This window comes from Monodelphis domestica, chromosome 1 (genome assembly GCF_027887165.1).
Source record: "Monodelphis domestica isolate mMonDom1 chromosome 1, mMonDom1.pri, whole genome shotgun sequence".
In the NCBI taxonomy this organism is placed as follows: domain Eukaryota; kingdom Metazoa; phylum Chordata; class Mammalia; order Didelphimorphia; family Didelphidae; genus Monodelphis; species Monodelphis domestica.
This window is the reverse complement of record NC_077227.1, coordinates 19,291,094-19,305,440: the sequence shown is the minus strand read 5'-3', so window position 1 is coordinate 19,305,440 and position 14,347 is coordinate 19,291,094. Positions and strand designations below refer to the sequence as shown.

At 49.0% G+C, this 14,347-nt stretch overlaps 1 protein-coding gene across 3 annotated transcripts in view; it reads right to left on the bottom strand.

Moving 5' to 3' along the window:
* Positions 1 to 13,910, bottom strand: part of UBE2D1 (ubiquitin conjugating enzyme E2 D1) — a 38,829-nt gene extending 24,919 nt beyond the window's left edge. Inside the window, exon 1 of one of the 3 annotated variants that reach the window (XM_007478334.3) lies at positions 13,420 to 13,910. In XM_007478334.3, the coding sequence (XP_007478396.1) occupies positions 13,420 to 13,443 (24 nt within the window). In that variant the 5' untranslated portion in view covers positions 13,444 to 13,910. The remainder of the gene's footprint in view (positions 1 to 13,419) is intronic. The other 2 variants (XM_007478333.3, XM_007478332.3) reach the window with 2 other exon arrangements.
* Between the last annotated feature and the right edge of the window lie 437 nt (positions 13,911 to 14,347).

The following is a 14,347-nucleotide window of genomic DNA, read 5'->3' as shown; positions in this document are numbered from 1 at the left end:
CCTTCTTTTGATCTTTTTGATATTCTAGTATTAAAACCCTTTCAACAACCAAGTGACTCTCCTGAAGCTTTTTTTTAAATCAATGATACAAAGAGATATGAAGGACAATGATTGGCAGCTAGATGGATAGAACACCGAGCTTGGACTCAGGAATTAACTCTATTTGTCTCAGTTTCCTCATCTACAAAACGAGCTGGAGAAGACAACAGGCAAACTACACGGTGTCTTCGCCAAGAACATCCCAATTAGCGTCACCAAGAGCCAGCCATGACTCAACAACAACAACACCCAAGCACTATGAGAAACGGAGAACAACAACATGGGTCCTGAAGCAAGACTCTTAAGAGATTTCACTTCCTACCTTCTTCTTCTAGACCTATGACACTGTCATTTTGGTCAGGTCCACTTGCTGAAAACACAGAAGTTACGGTTTCTGTTTCCCTCTTCTTCGCAAACATAGTGAAACTTCATTAAGGGAAGTTGTGTGCAAAAGTCAAAACAAAAATAAACTTCTTAAATGCAACTCAAAAGAGTTTCACTCTTAACAGGGAGACAACAATTGTGTTGAAACATCTGGGCGAGGCCATGAGCATTTCTTTTTAAACTGTGTCACACTTCCAAATTCTATTAAAAGAGAAGGAAAATCAGCGAGCTCGGATGGCATGTTTCCAAAGGCCACAAGCATAAAAGACCACACATATACTTTCCCACATAAAGGGTTTTTTCTTTACACAAGAGAGCCCTGAGATTGGGCATTTCATTCCAGGAAGATCTGCCATCCTTTGGCATTGACCAATCTGAGAAATATAAGGGGGAGAGGAGGCATGACAGTAGAGGTGATTAAGACAGAGCCAAGAACTAAGTCTGTGACTTTAGAGCCCTGAGAGGGGAGCCCAGAAAATGGAGAGGGGGAGCAGGTAGTTGGTTTATAACATATAAAATGCCCCTGTGAATAAGAAAGGCTATATATGAGCACCTTTGGTTTACACCATCTGTCTCATCATTGAATAGACCTGCAGCTTTACAAGAACTGAAATGTACCTAGCAGGTAAATTTAATTATAATTTATTGATACCATTTATTTACATGAGGAATGTCACTTGTTGTTAATAAATTATAATATAAATCTACCTAACTGACAAACTTAGATACACCTAACTGGTATTGTCTTCCCAAAGCTTCCACCTATGATTAATTTTAATCGAGCTAGTAAGAAAACACTAAGCACACAGCATCATCAACTCGGTCATAAATACGGCTGATTATTATGATTCTGATAACTTAAAAAAACCCAAACCCTTGCCAATTATCTTAAAATCAATACTAAGTATCAGTTCCAAAGCAGAAGAGTGGTCAGGGCTAGACAACTGAGGTTAAATTACTTGCCCAGGAAATATGACCAAACTTGAACCCAGTTTCTCCTAAATCTAGGTCTAATGCGTTATCCACTGGGCTACCTAGATACCCCATTCTAATGACTTTTTTTTTTAAGTCTTTATCTTTCATCTTTGAATCAATACTATGCATTGGTTCCCAGGCAGAAGAGTGGTAAGGGCTAGGCCAGTGATGGCAAACCTTTTAGAGATCAAGTGCCCAAACTGCAACCCTCATGCGGCATGTGAGCAGCCCTCTTACCCCAAACAGGGGAGGGAAGAAGTGCTGCCATTGGGCTGCTGGGCAAAAGGGAGGGTGATGAGAGAAATATGCTCAGGCACATGGAGAGAGGTGAAGGAACAGTCCCCTCCAGCACGCACGCCACAGGCTCGCCAACACAGGGCTAGGTAATGGGACTTAAGTGACTTGGCCAACTAGTAAGGGTCTAAGGCCAGATCCCAATAAGGACTTTTCGATCATGAAGAACAAACTTGCTTTATACCTTTTACTTTTTCGATAAACCCCTCCCTACAAATAGAAACAATAATGGATGAGCAAGCTCTGAGCACTCCCCATGCTGAGTGATGGGGATACAAGGACCAACACCAAAGTCTCCACCCTCAAGACGCTCAAGCTCTATCGGAGAGGTCAAGGGGTACCCGTAGATTCCACGTGGATGTGTAAAAGCTCGCCACCCAAAAAGAGCCAGCAGCTAATTCAAGCCGTCTGTTTCTATGGCTATTGAGAGACTCGTATCCACATTTTAAAGACAGAGCCCAAGACACGGTTTAGGGAAGAGCCAGTATAGTCATGGTCAGTTTACGAGGGCTGACAGGAAATCAAAAAGAAACCAAACAGTCTATTTTCGAGTCGACACAGCCTTAACATTTCCAAGGCTCTCTGTATCAACCCCACATAATAAAAATACTATTGAGAGGGCCCTGGCTGAAATGGAAATTGCACACACAGCATTATTTACAAAAGGCACACAATATGCCAAGTGTTCTACATTAAACAAATCTATCCATGGTCTCGGCCCCCGAGGAACTTAACGTGGAAAAGCAGACAAAGTAAACTGATGCAAAGCGCATAATCAAAGAAATGGGAAGAGAGCTGGGCACGAGAGAGAAGAAATCACTGAGCTCCCAGAAAGAAGGCTGGCCACAGCCTTCTTGAGGTGGTTTGATATTTTTCTTTCTTTAACCCACTATAAAACTGTCTCAGGGACCTATCGTCCATCCTCAACTGCTCTGGTCCGATGGTAGCAAAAAATATTTATCTTAAGCTGCGTAAATTAACTCCCCAAATCTATTAGGCGGCCCCTTTGTTATTTCTTGGCCTCCAGAGTGTCTGACAACTGGAATCTCAATATTCTGTACAAGGTAAGGCCTAGTGGCCCAATGGGCAGTGATATTTGGAGTACTCATTTAATTGCACCCAGAGCCTCAATGACTAAAACGCCTACTATTGACTCATTTCAAAAACCATCAGTCAGTCCAAAGGCAGCATAGCTGCCGCCACAGCTCTCCTCATTCCCTCCCACTCCTACAACAAGGGAACAATTCTTACTGGATTTCCTGGCTGGGTGTTTCCACTACAGGCGCATATGAGCTATGGCTGGCCCACTCATACAGAGACATTTCTTGTCCTTTCAGTTCAGACCCCGAAGGAGGCACTTCGATACTGTGGACAGGAGCTAGCTGGAGATTTTTGTTTTTAAGACCCGAGTTGGCACAAATACTTTCCGATACAACACTGGAATGTAGTCATGGCAGAACGTCTCCAAATCAAACTGCTGCCCGACCTTTTCCCAGGCAAAGGCAAACCACTGGAGTTGTCCGAGTCATTTCATTCACTGTAAGTAAGACTCAAAGTCATTGGGGTTGGCAAGCCTGGGTCACCACCAGGGGAAAAGCTCTTCTCCCAATTCTGGCACCTTCGGGGGTCTTTCCCTGGGCGAAGTATGTCCGCGGCAGTGTCAAAAAAGCACCAACAATGCTACAGCTTGGGGAGAGGGGAGAGCAGGGATGGTGGCTGCTGCTCCCATCAGATCCACAGCGCGCAATCTGGGGACTGGAGCAATTCTGGGGCCTGGCCTGGGGGGGCAGGGGGGGAGAGAAGATGGGGGAGACACAGCTTTCTGAGGTTGGCTGCTGTGGAGAAGGACAATCTGGTAGCTTCCTTTTGGAACTAATTACTCCTGTTAAAAGAGATGGAGCATGGAAATGCCGGGTAGCTGGCCCATCTCAGGCTCAGGAAGACGTGGGTTCAAAGTATTGCCTCTGTACATACTGGGGGCGGGACCCTGGCACGTCCCACACCACTCAAAGCACAGGCAGCTCTCAGATTCTAACTGGCTGAACAGTGGCCAACAGATCTGCATCAGTTCGTACCTCTAGCCAGCAGGGGCCAGAGATTCCTTAACCCTTTTTTTTACTAAGAGGAAGAGGAGCCAATTTGCACAAAAACAGGTATTGAAGCTCTTTTCAGAGTAGCAAAAAAACTGGACACAATCCCCGTATTGGGGAACAGTCTGAGTTCGGGTTTATGAAAGCAATGGAGCATTATTGCCCAATAAGAAATGATGAAATGAAACAGAAGATGGCGAGGAACTGCTAGAGTGAAGTGCACAGAACCAACAATCTAGGCAGTGATTTTTTGCCCCTTCTGTCTCATTGATTCTAAGGCAGAAGAGCGGCAAGGGCTAGGCAAAGTGGGGTTAAGTGACTGGCCCAGGGTCACCCAGCTGGGAAGTGTCTGAGGCCAGATTTGAACTCAGGTCCTCCCCCGCTCCAGGCCTGGCCCTCCATTCACTGAGCCACCCAACTGCCCCTCCAACTATCCAGGGATAAAGACAGGCTCCAGACGGAGCAGAGAGCTCTGGCGGGTGACGGTCCTGGATTCCAGAGGCTGCTGAGCAGACTTCAAAGGCTGCCTGGGACCCGCAGTTTGGACATGGTCAATGTAGGAATAGGTTGTCCTGGACGGTGCATATTGCCCAAGATTTTGTTTTTCTTTCTTTCTGTAATTATGCAGCTTCTGGGAAGGTTAAGGGTGGAGAAAAGAAATATTTACAGAAAAAATGGAGGCCACGGCGTGACCTGGAGGGTGACATAAAGCAGACCGGAAGGCTTGTCCACGCTGCAGCCACGCCTCCTCTGCGCTCACTACAAGCAGCCCCTGGCTTCAGAGCAAGCTCATTCCTTCTCATTCAGCCCTCGGAGCAATGATGGCCCACTGCGGCCCAGGCACCCGCAGCAGCAGCAGCAGCGGCCCCAGGCACCCGCAGCAGCAGCAGCAGCAGCAGCAGCAGCGGAGGAGGCGGCCAAGAGGCTGCTGAGAATCTCTGCCTGCCCCCCCCACTCTGTGGCTGCATAAGTGTGGACCTGAAGCTCCAGGGTGGGGAGGAGGAGCCCCACCTACCCACGCCTTTACATGGGGCAGGAAAGAATGAATCACGCAGGGCTGCTCCGGCCCATCTCATTACCCTCATTTTACCCCTTTCTATCAAGGGCACCTCCGACATCGGCATCACCAGGCTCATTCCCTGGGTGTCATCTTTGCCCTCAACATGGGCAAGCAGATGCCAAACGAGGCTGTCTTCATCTCTGCAACTTTTCTCACATCCTGTGCCCCCACCTCTTTTTGTTGGTTAAACCCTCACCTTTCGTCTTGGAATCAACAAGGCAGAAGAATGGTATAGCGTAGGTAGAGGGGTTAAGTGACTTGCCCAGGGTCACACAGCTAGAAGTATTTGAGGCTACATTTGAACCCAGGACCTCTCATCTCTGGCCCTGACTCTCAATCTACTGAGCCACCCAGCTGCCCCCTATTCCCTTTTGACTGGCAGTTCCCAGTCCTGGGTCAGGTCCCATAACCTCTTACCTGCACTAGTAGTGTTTTTCCTGCCCCCAAATCCCAACCTTCCCCCTGCTCCTCACCCCAGTCTCTCCCCCACACACCCAGCAGGGTGATGGAGGCTCCTTTCACCTCTGGCATCAAATGCAAACTCGCAAATGTAACACTGAAAGCTCTTCCCACTTGTCTCTGTCCTACCTTTCCCATCCAATTATTCAGACCCTTCAAACCTGGTTGTTTCTCTCAGCCTCATTCATTCGAATGACTAAAATGGCCAGATGTGAGCAGGAAATTAAAGAATGCAAAGAGCCCATCAAGCACACAGAGAAGAACAAAGAGCGAGCAGGGGCACGGGACACTTTCTGCTGAGTTGAAATCAGAGAAAATTCACTTTTTCCTATTGTTTAGCACCTTGCACGGGGAGTCTCCCACCCCGGATGACCCTCCTGAAAAGCTACTACATTCACTAGCTATGAGGACCTCTCCTGTCACAGCTGTCCTGGGTGTCTTTCAATAAAAAGTTATATGGGAAAAAAAGGATATTCACTTATTTAATCAAATTAGTTAACAATTAGCTATTAACCATTCTTTACAAAACTGCCCGGTGCACCAGGGCACGCCCAGGAGTTTTTGAGAATAACAAAGACATATTCGGTGTTGCTCAAGGTCAAAAACTGGTTTCTGTATCATTACACCAAAGTAAAAAATATTTTTCAAACGCTTGTTTATTTCATTTTTAGCATCCTTGTCTGTTTCCCAGCATATTGGGACAAAAAAGCATGCAATTACATTACTTATGAACAGATTGAGCACGTGTACACGAAAATGAACCTGAGCCTCCTGCCTCACACACAACAAACTTGGGGATATATTTTTTTTAAACCCTTACCTTCTGTCTTGGAGTCAATACTGTGTATTGGCAATGGGGGTCAAGTGACTTGCCCAGGGTCACACAGCTGGGAAGTGTCTGGGGCCAGATTTGAACCCAGGACCTCCCATCTCTAGGCCTGGCTCTCAATCCACTGAGCCACCCAGCTGCCCCCAGGGATAATTTTTAAAAACCCACTAAGAGTTAATGCTGGGTGAGATGAGGTTTTTGTGGGGGGAGAATATTAGGTGATGTAAAAAACCCGATATCAAATAGAGAGCCAGGCCTGGAGATGGCAGGCCCTGGGTTCAAATGTAGCCCCAGATAATTCAAAACTATATGACGCTGGACAAGCAAATGTCTAGCACTAACCTCTCATTTGCCTTGGAACTGATTCTTAGTATTGATTCTAAAACAGAAGGCATGGTGGTTGTGTGTTGTTTTTTTAAGAGAGAAAAAGGCAAATGATGTCAATGAAACTGTACCTTTAAAAATGGTCACTAGTGTTCTTTTACAAGAGGAGACATTAGGATGAAATAGTGCATCTAAAGTCGGAACCTTTTGTTATACTGATCAGCCTGGTTGAATTTTTTTTCTCCTACCTTTTGTTTTAAGCCTTTGTTATAAGGGATGGCTCTCTGAGAGGGGAAGGAGGAAGGAGAGAAAAGGAAATCTGGACAAACACAAAATTTAGCAATCAAATCTGTTTAAAAGAATCACTGTTGGAGAGATTGTCAGAAGACAGTCTGATACATACTGAACTGGGCCTGCCCTCCTGGAAAACACCGTAGACCTATGTGAGAATTTCCAATTCAACTCTCCATATTTTTCGACACTCATTCTACCCCCAGGTATAGAGTGAGAGAAAAAACATCTCCCCTTTCTAACAAAACGTGCCCACATCCCACCCGCACACAGGGGTGCCCACTGGCTGGAGATTTGTTAGACAAACTTTGGCCGATGAATTTAGTGGAATATGTCAGTATGTTTCAAGAAATGACGAAGGTGAAGACTCAGAGAAACTTGGGAAAGGGCTCATGAACTGATGCTGACCGAGGGCAACGCTGCCAAGAGAACAGCATCCACCAGGGCCAAGAAGGTGTAAAGGGAAGAGCCCCTGGAGCCGCCAGAAGGCAGATCAGTGCTTGTGAAATTGAGAGGATCCAATTCAATGGTGGGGGACCGAGGAGGTCCTGAACCCCTCTCTCTTCCCTCAGTAACGGCGGCAGGCCAGAGATCAGTAGGAAGCTATCCCTGGACACAGTGGGTCCGTTGTTTCACCGGGCTCTACTTGGATATAAGAGAGAATTCTACAAAGGACGGGAATGTTGGAAATGAACAGCATTTTAAAAAATATCAAAGAAGAATTCTGTAAAAATAACAAAAGATGGGCAGCTGGGTAGCCGCCGGAAGAGCGCTGAGGCTGGTGTGGAACTGGGTTGACATCTCTGTCAAGGCTGCTTTTATACCACAACCCACCTCCAGAATTCCTACCAACTGTCTCCATTTCTACCTGCTTCTTCTGAAGCTGGCTGAGGCAGATGCTCTCATTTGGAGATGGTGATGGTGGAACAGACAAAGGCCCCCAAACACTTCCATTTTTAGTGGAAAACAATAAACAATGACACTTTGTATCAACAGAAAGGCAGCCAGAGCTGGAGGAGAATGTATCACATTGGGTTTACTCATGTCGTTTTCTAAATAACAAAGTAAACAGCACAAGCTTTCCCAACAGTCTTTTTGGAGGAGCAGGAAGCCACGAGGGGGGAAATTTGGGGTGCTGTCCAGCCTCAGATACTGCCAGAAGAGAATGCCAAACTGGTACCATCCTCTGAGGAGTCCAACACTGTAGAGGAGAAAGCTTTTTTTGACCTTATCACAGGGCAAATGTATTTCAATTCTGGCTTTTGAAGGATGGAAGTCAGTTCTGGCCAACAGGTCTACCTTAGCACCTCCACATCGGATTCAACTGTACTACTTACTAAACTCTCTGTAAATCCATCTCAGACAGCCCTACCTAGAGAAAACCACCAGATTATTTTTACTGCTGGGGACTGCTTAGAAGGATGCTGCCCTTCGCTGCCCTTCCCTCCCCCCCCCCCCCAAAAAAAAAACAAACAGCCTTCCAACTAAGCCTTGAAGTTTTGGGCCATAAATAGCTGGGCAGGCTAGAAGGCTCAGTTGACTACTACTAGGGAAAATGATTAGAGAGTAAGATCAGAAATGAAGGAATAATTCAGGGAAGAAAAAAAAAACCCACCATGCCAGCCTACCAGAAAAGAGATAGAGAAGGGGATGAGAAGTCAGGAAAAGTCATTCAAACATCAAAAAGGCCAAAGAGGAAACCCAATCTTTCGAGGGTCCTCTAAGGCCGAAGCCAGTCCAGCACTGGCCCGGATGTGCCTGTAGCGGTACCCGTACAAAGCTGCTCGGGTACAGGAGAGCTTACAGAGTCCCAACCCACCTTGGCTGGGAGAACCAAAGCCTTCAGCCTGATGCAATCCAAGTGCCATTCCACCCTTCGGTGTTTATTTGGCAAATTAAGCATGTACAAGTACAGAAGCTCTTTAAGAGAACAACCCAAGCGTCAGGCCATGACCCGAGAGTTCGGTGAGTACTTCATGAGTACCGAGGGCTCGTGCAAGGAGGCGACAAAGCCCCAAAGGAAAGTGGAAGATCCTGGAGGCCAGGGCAGCTTGGTCTGTTGAATTCACTGATGTATTTTCTGCTTACATTCACTTCAGTCAATGAAGCCCCTCTACCAGCTGACTTGAGCCAATTCTGCATCCTGCTGTGTGTGTGTGTGTGTGTGTGTGTGTGTGTGTGTGTGTGCGCGCGCTTAAGCAAAATGGGCTTATTTAGGTGTCTGCTATTAATAGCCCCAAGGAGGAAGAACTGAGGAGCCCTGCGTCAGAACTTGTTAGCTACAGGAGTTTCCCACATACCATTATAATTTTAAAGAAAGGAAAAGCTATCCGAGGCCAAAGAAAAATCAGATTGGTGGGTTATAAAGGTCTGACTCCACACAGGGGCCTCTAAGTAGGCTTTTAGATCCGTGAGATTTTTTCTCGCCCTGGGTTATTTTTAAGTCATCCCTTGTCCCCTCCCTTAGAAGAACGGGGGAATTTTCTTTTTCCAAGATTAAAATGTTCCCGGTTAGAAGAATCTTCCCCAAATCCCCACTCGCTTGACACAAGTGACTATTGTCCAAGGCAACTGCAAGAATCAGCTGTTTGGATGCAGACTCATTTCTACAAATTGGCTATAAGGATGACTTGTGAAAAGTCGCAGCCTTCACAGATAGGGGACCCGAGCTCTACTGGGAACAGATATTTATTTTGTGATGTCAAAATGAGTTTTTAAAGCAACACAAAGCTCTAGCATTCATTTAGGGATGCCTCAACCATCCATCTTAGAAAAAAACTTTAATCTTGACCTTCTTAGTATCAGTTCTAAGAACAGCAGAGACAAGGCAATCAGGGTTAAGTGACTTGCCCAGGGTCACACAGCTAGGAAGTATCTGAGGTCAAATCTGAACCCAGGTCCTTCTCACCTCAGGCCTGGTGCTTTATCTATCCATTGTGCTACCTAGCTGCCCCTCCTCAGTGTTTTCAACTCTACCTCTTACCCCACAGCATTGGCCTGAGGAAGATGCTTTGTAAGGCACCGTCACAACTCAAATATATACACTCAGCTATAAATGACAGACAGATTTCCCAGCTCCAAAGGTGTCATCTCCAGTTCTAGAGAGGATTTCTGGAGCCTTTTAAAGGCCTTGAAGGTCTGTCATACACATTGCCTCAATGGCTCAGGGCTGACCATACATATTCCTTCTGTATTAACATACAGTCAAGTTAAATATTGACAACAAAGTCAGCTCAGGTACAAGCCAATCTTAAGTCCCTTATGGGAACACTGAGGCAGTGGGGAATAATTACCAGGGTTGCCATATTTGCACAACAAGCCTTGTCTCACTCTTCAGCAGAGGAACTAGAAAACCACCAGGGCTGGTCCTGATCCATCACACAAGTGGGGTAATCATTAGCTTAAATTCTTCCCCAAGAATTTAAACTGCAGAGACAGTCGGAGCAATGCCACGGGTGGGAGCCTGAAGCAGGCTGCAAAGAGCCGCCCAGCCCTGACATCTCCCCCTGCTGCGGCTCCCCCCACTGACCAGGTCTCCACAAAACCTAGACTTTAGGGGTGGGTATCTCTGGGAAAGCAGCAGAACCGCCAACAGCAGTAACAACAGTAGCAGCTACAACAGTGGTTAAGATGGGCCCAATGTTTTGTACCTATTATCTCATTTCACTCCCCCCCACAAAATCTTCAGTGATAGATGCTATTATTATCCCCAATTTACAGAGGAAAATGAGGCAAACAGAGGTCAAGAGACTTAGATGGAAGTAAAAAAAACTGCCAAAGGACTAGTATACTGGGCAGGACTAATTTTCTATAAAACATGCTTATCACAGCCCAGTCTAGTGGGTAGGCTACTGGCTGCACTCGGGGGTGAAGAAGAGCTGGGTTCAAATCCTGCCTCCTGTTGCACCTCTCTAGACCCTTAGACTGGGATTCTATTTCTTCATCTGTAAAACAGGGTGATACCAAGAGTTTCTGCCTCAGACATCAGCTGATAAGAGACTAAAGAAATAATTTCTAGAAAGGGTTTTCTAGACCTCAGAACACTGGGTCATGGCAGCTATTTCTATTAGGATAATAGTAAATGGAGCCTCAGCCAACCCTGAAGTCTAGGTCAGGAGACAGGTTTTGATCCCTATCTCTGAAGGGAGCTCCCCACAGCAATGATATCAAAGCCTGTTACAGAAGGAAAAAAAAAAGGGGGGGGGGGTGAACCTATAAATTCATAGGCAGCAGAGAGAAAGCTGGATCTGGAGTTGGGATGTCCAGAGTTCGAATCCTGTCTCAGACACTGGTTAATTGTGTGACTCTTGGCAAGTCTGCCTCATCTGTAAGCTACCTCAGGAGGACATTAGGAGGACCAGACGAGATCCCACTTTTAAACCATAGAATACAAGGACTACATAATTCCGAGGCACAAACAACCCAATTAAATGCGCTCAGGACAGGGTGTCATAACTGAACTCCCCAATTTATTCTAAGCTACTCTAAGCGATATTCATTTGAGGAAAAAGGTCCAAGTTATTATGATGGTTAAAAGAGGGAGGACATGCCTAAACCCTATGGGAAAACCCTGACTGAAGAAGAAAAAGGAATTCACCTGGGAAACAGATTCCACTTGACCCAAAAATATTCATTGCTATCATGGAGGACCAAAGAAAAATAAAGCCTGGAATGCCATCATTAGTCCCACCCCTCAGAAAACAAAAGGTAGGGCTTGATTGCATGAGCACATGACCCTTAAGTGTGCAGAGAATTAGCTTTCTCCAGTTAAAGACAAGCCATCCACAGCAGCTGAACACAAGAGGCCCGCTGGCTCGCCATCTCGGAGATCTAGCCACTGCTAAGGGAGTCAGCGCAAGCAGGAAGAAGTAGGAAATACAACCTGGAAGTCTCCAGCCGCCTCTCCAAGTGGAGAGCGAGCAGGGAGGGCTCCACTCACAAACACCCGCAGTCAGAAACTCTCTCTCTCTCTGGCAACTTTAACCAGCTGCAGGAGCACAGCTGGCGGGCTGGCAGGAGGAGACTGCGAAGGTGAAGCAGCGGCACACCAGCTCTGGTATGCCAGAAAAAAGGAGGCCAGTCATGTGCTGAGGTCAACAGATGCACGCTGCTATCAGGGAAATAGTACATGACGCAGAGGAAGGGCCCCGATGGCTGGGGTGGATCCTTCAGGAAGGATTTCCAGAACAGAGGCAAGACTCACAGGGGCAGGAAAGGAATACATGGAAAAAAGGGGCAAACCTTATCCCCATTTTACAGCCCAGACACCAGAGGCTTGGAGAATCGGTGAAATGCAAATAGTCCTACATACTGGGTTTTCCGGCCAGATCTAGAACCCCCAGCTCTTTCCTGCTGCCTCAGCCAGTGAGGAAACCCTGATTGTATTGCAAATGTTAAGATCCTGGCCCCATAGAGGGCTGGAAGCCAGAAGGCCGCCTTAGAAACTATCTATCCCCACCCCTTTCATACTACAGACCAGACCCCTAGACGACTAGGAAGTCTAGAACTTTGGTTCCTGATCCGAGTTAACTATCCAAACAAGAACGGAGCGTTTAGTGCTGTAAGGAACCCTGGAGCTCCAGGGGTCCCTCCAGGCTCCTTACTGGCAGCCTGGTGGAGCCTCTGGCCCTTCTCCGAAGCAGGTTTTTGCCGGACAAGAGCAATCTCCCTCAGAAACACAGAAAACAGAAAGGAATTGTTTTCCTGTGCGAGCTTCAAGATCCGGGGCTCCAGGAGGTGATGGACCCCTGGTTAAGCGCCCCTGGCCTGGCCTAACCCCTTCATCAGCCGAAGAGAGGGTTACACACCTAAAAAGTCTGGAACTTTGGTGGTGCCCAACAAATAACCATCCAGCCAAGAGGGACCGAGGCCTGAAAAGGGAGGGGCCTTAGAGAATTCTAAGGACTGGTTCAACCCCTCCTCCTCCCTAGCGGGAGATCATATGGCCAAAAGACTTGCCCAAGGTCACACAGGTAAACAAACCAAATCCCCGCCAGCCCAGTGAGCTGCTCTGATTTCGAACGATCGTGCCCGGAGTCCTTAGGCTCCAAGAGGGCGCACGGAAGAGCTGGCCGCCTCCGTAGCCTGGCCACACTTAGGGTGGGGGGCTCCATAAAGCAGAGGCCCAAACTTTAGAGCAAAGTTATTTGGCCGGCCAGGAGTGTTTGGGGAAGAGGCAACCTGCTCGGCCTGCGCGTCTCCTCCACCCCTGAGTGACCCTGCCCCGTGCCCCTGGGTCAGATCCGGCAGCAGGGAGCGAAGTAACCCCAAGGGGGACCCCCAAAGAGCAGGGGCAGGAGGGCGGGGATGGGCAGCCCTAGGCCTTCAAACTGTGCCCCGAAAGGGGTTCCTTCCCAGCCCACGAGGGGCCCGGGCGCAGCGAAGAAAGGAATCCAGCGAGCCTGAAGCACCGGAGGCCTGAGCTCCCACCATGCCCCCCCCTTCCCCAGGACCTCGGGGAGAGCAGCCAGATTTTAAGCCCCACCCCGTGGGATCGGGAGGGGGAACCCCAAATCCAATCCGGCCCGCGGGACTGGGGGGGTGATAAACAACAATAAAAGCCATCCCCTTGCAGCCGGCGCCCGGCACAGGTTCTGTGCAGTCACATCTCCGGAGCCTGGAGGGGTCCCTTCTCCGGCCCACCTCCCGGGGATGCCCAGCTCTCCGACACCCACCTTCTGGATCCGCTTCAGCGCCATGGGTCCGGGGGGCGTTGGGCTCCTCCTGCCTCAGGCGGCCGCTGGGCTGCGGGGCGAGGGCAGCGTGCGTGTGCAAGCGCGGAGCGTGAGTGAGAGGCACGCGCGCGCACCCCCAGGCGAGCGGCCGTTCGTTCGTCCCTTCCCGACGGACACGGACTCCCCCGCGGCTCCGGGCGAGCCCTGCGTGCCTGCGTGTGCGAGCGAGCGGGGAGCAAGCAGGGAGCGAGCGTGCGTGTGTGCGTGCTGCGTGCGTGGGAGCGGGCGGGCTGGGAAGCGAGCGAGATCGAGAGCCACAGCAGTAGCAGCCGTGAGAGAGAGCGAGGGGCGAGCGCCGAGTGTGTGCCGCGGGCAGGCGGGCGGACGGACAGGCGGCGGGCGGCGAGCGGGCGGGGGCTCTTTTGTTTCCGCTTCTGGGAAGGAGCCTGCGCCCTCCTGCCCCGCCCCGCCCCCGGATAGCCCCGCCCCTGACGCCGCGGGGCCTGCTGGGTCTTGTAGTCCAGCCCCACCGCCACCACCCACCCGGCCACAGGCACCCCCCCCAACATACATACACACAACACCCGGCCCCAGACTTTTAGAGCCACAGGCACCTGGGAAAGCCGCAGGGAACCTTAGAGGCTCTCGAGGCCAAGGCTTCCATTGTACAGATGTGGAAACTGAGGTTCCAAGAGAGGAAGGTCTTTCCTAAGGTCAGGCGGGCTAGGGGCGAATTGGGCTGCCATTCCACCTGAGGTCCTCGGCCTCCGGGAGCTGGGGCTGCAGAACCTGACGCCAGGCTGTCGCTGAGGCCCTCTCTTCGTCTGGGAGAAAACATGGTCAACACCGAGAAAATACAGTGTGTAAACCTGCACACATGTGTCCAAAGGAAATACAAAACATTCCACTGTGAGTCTGGCTCCATTAT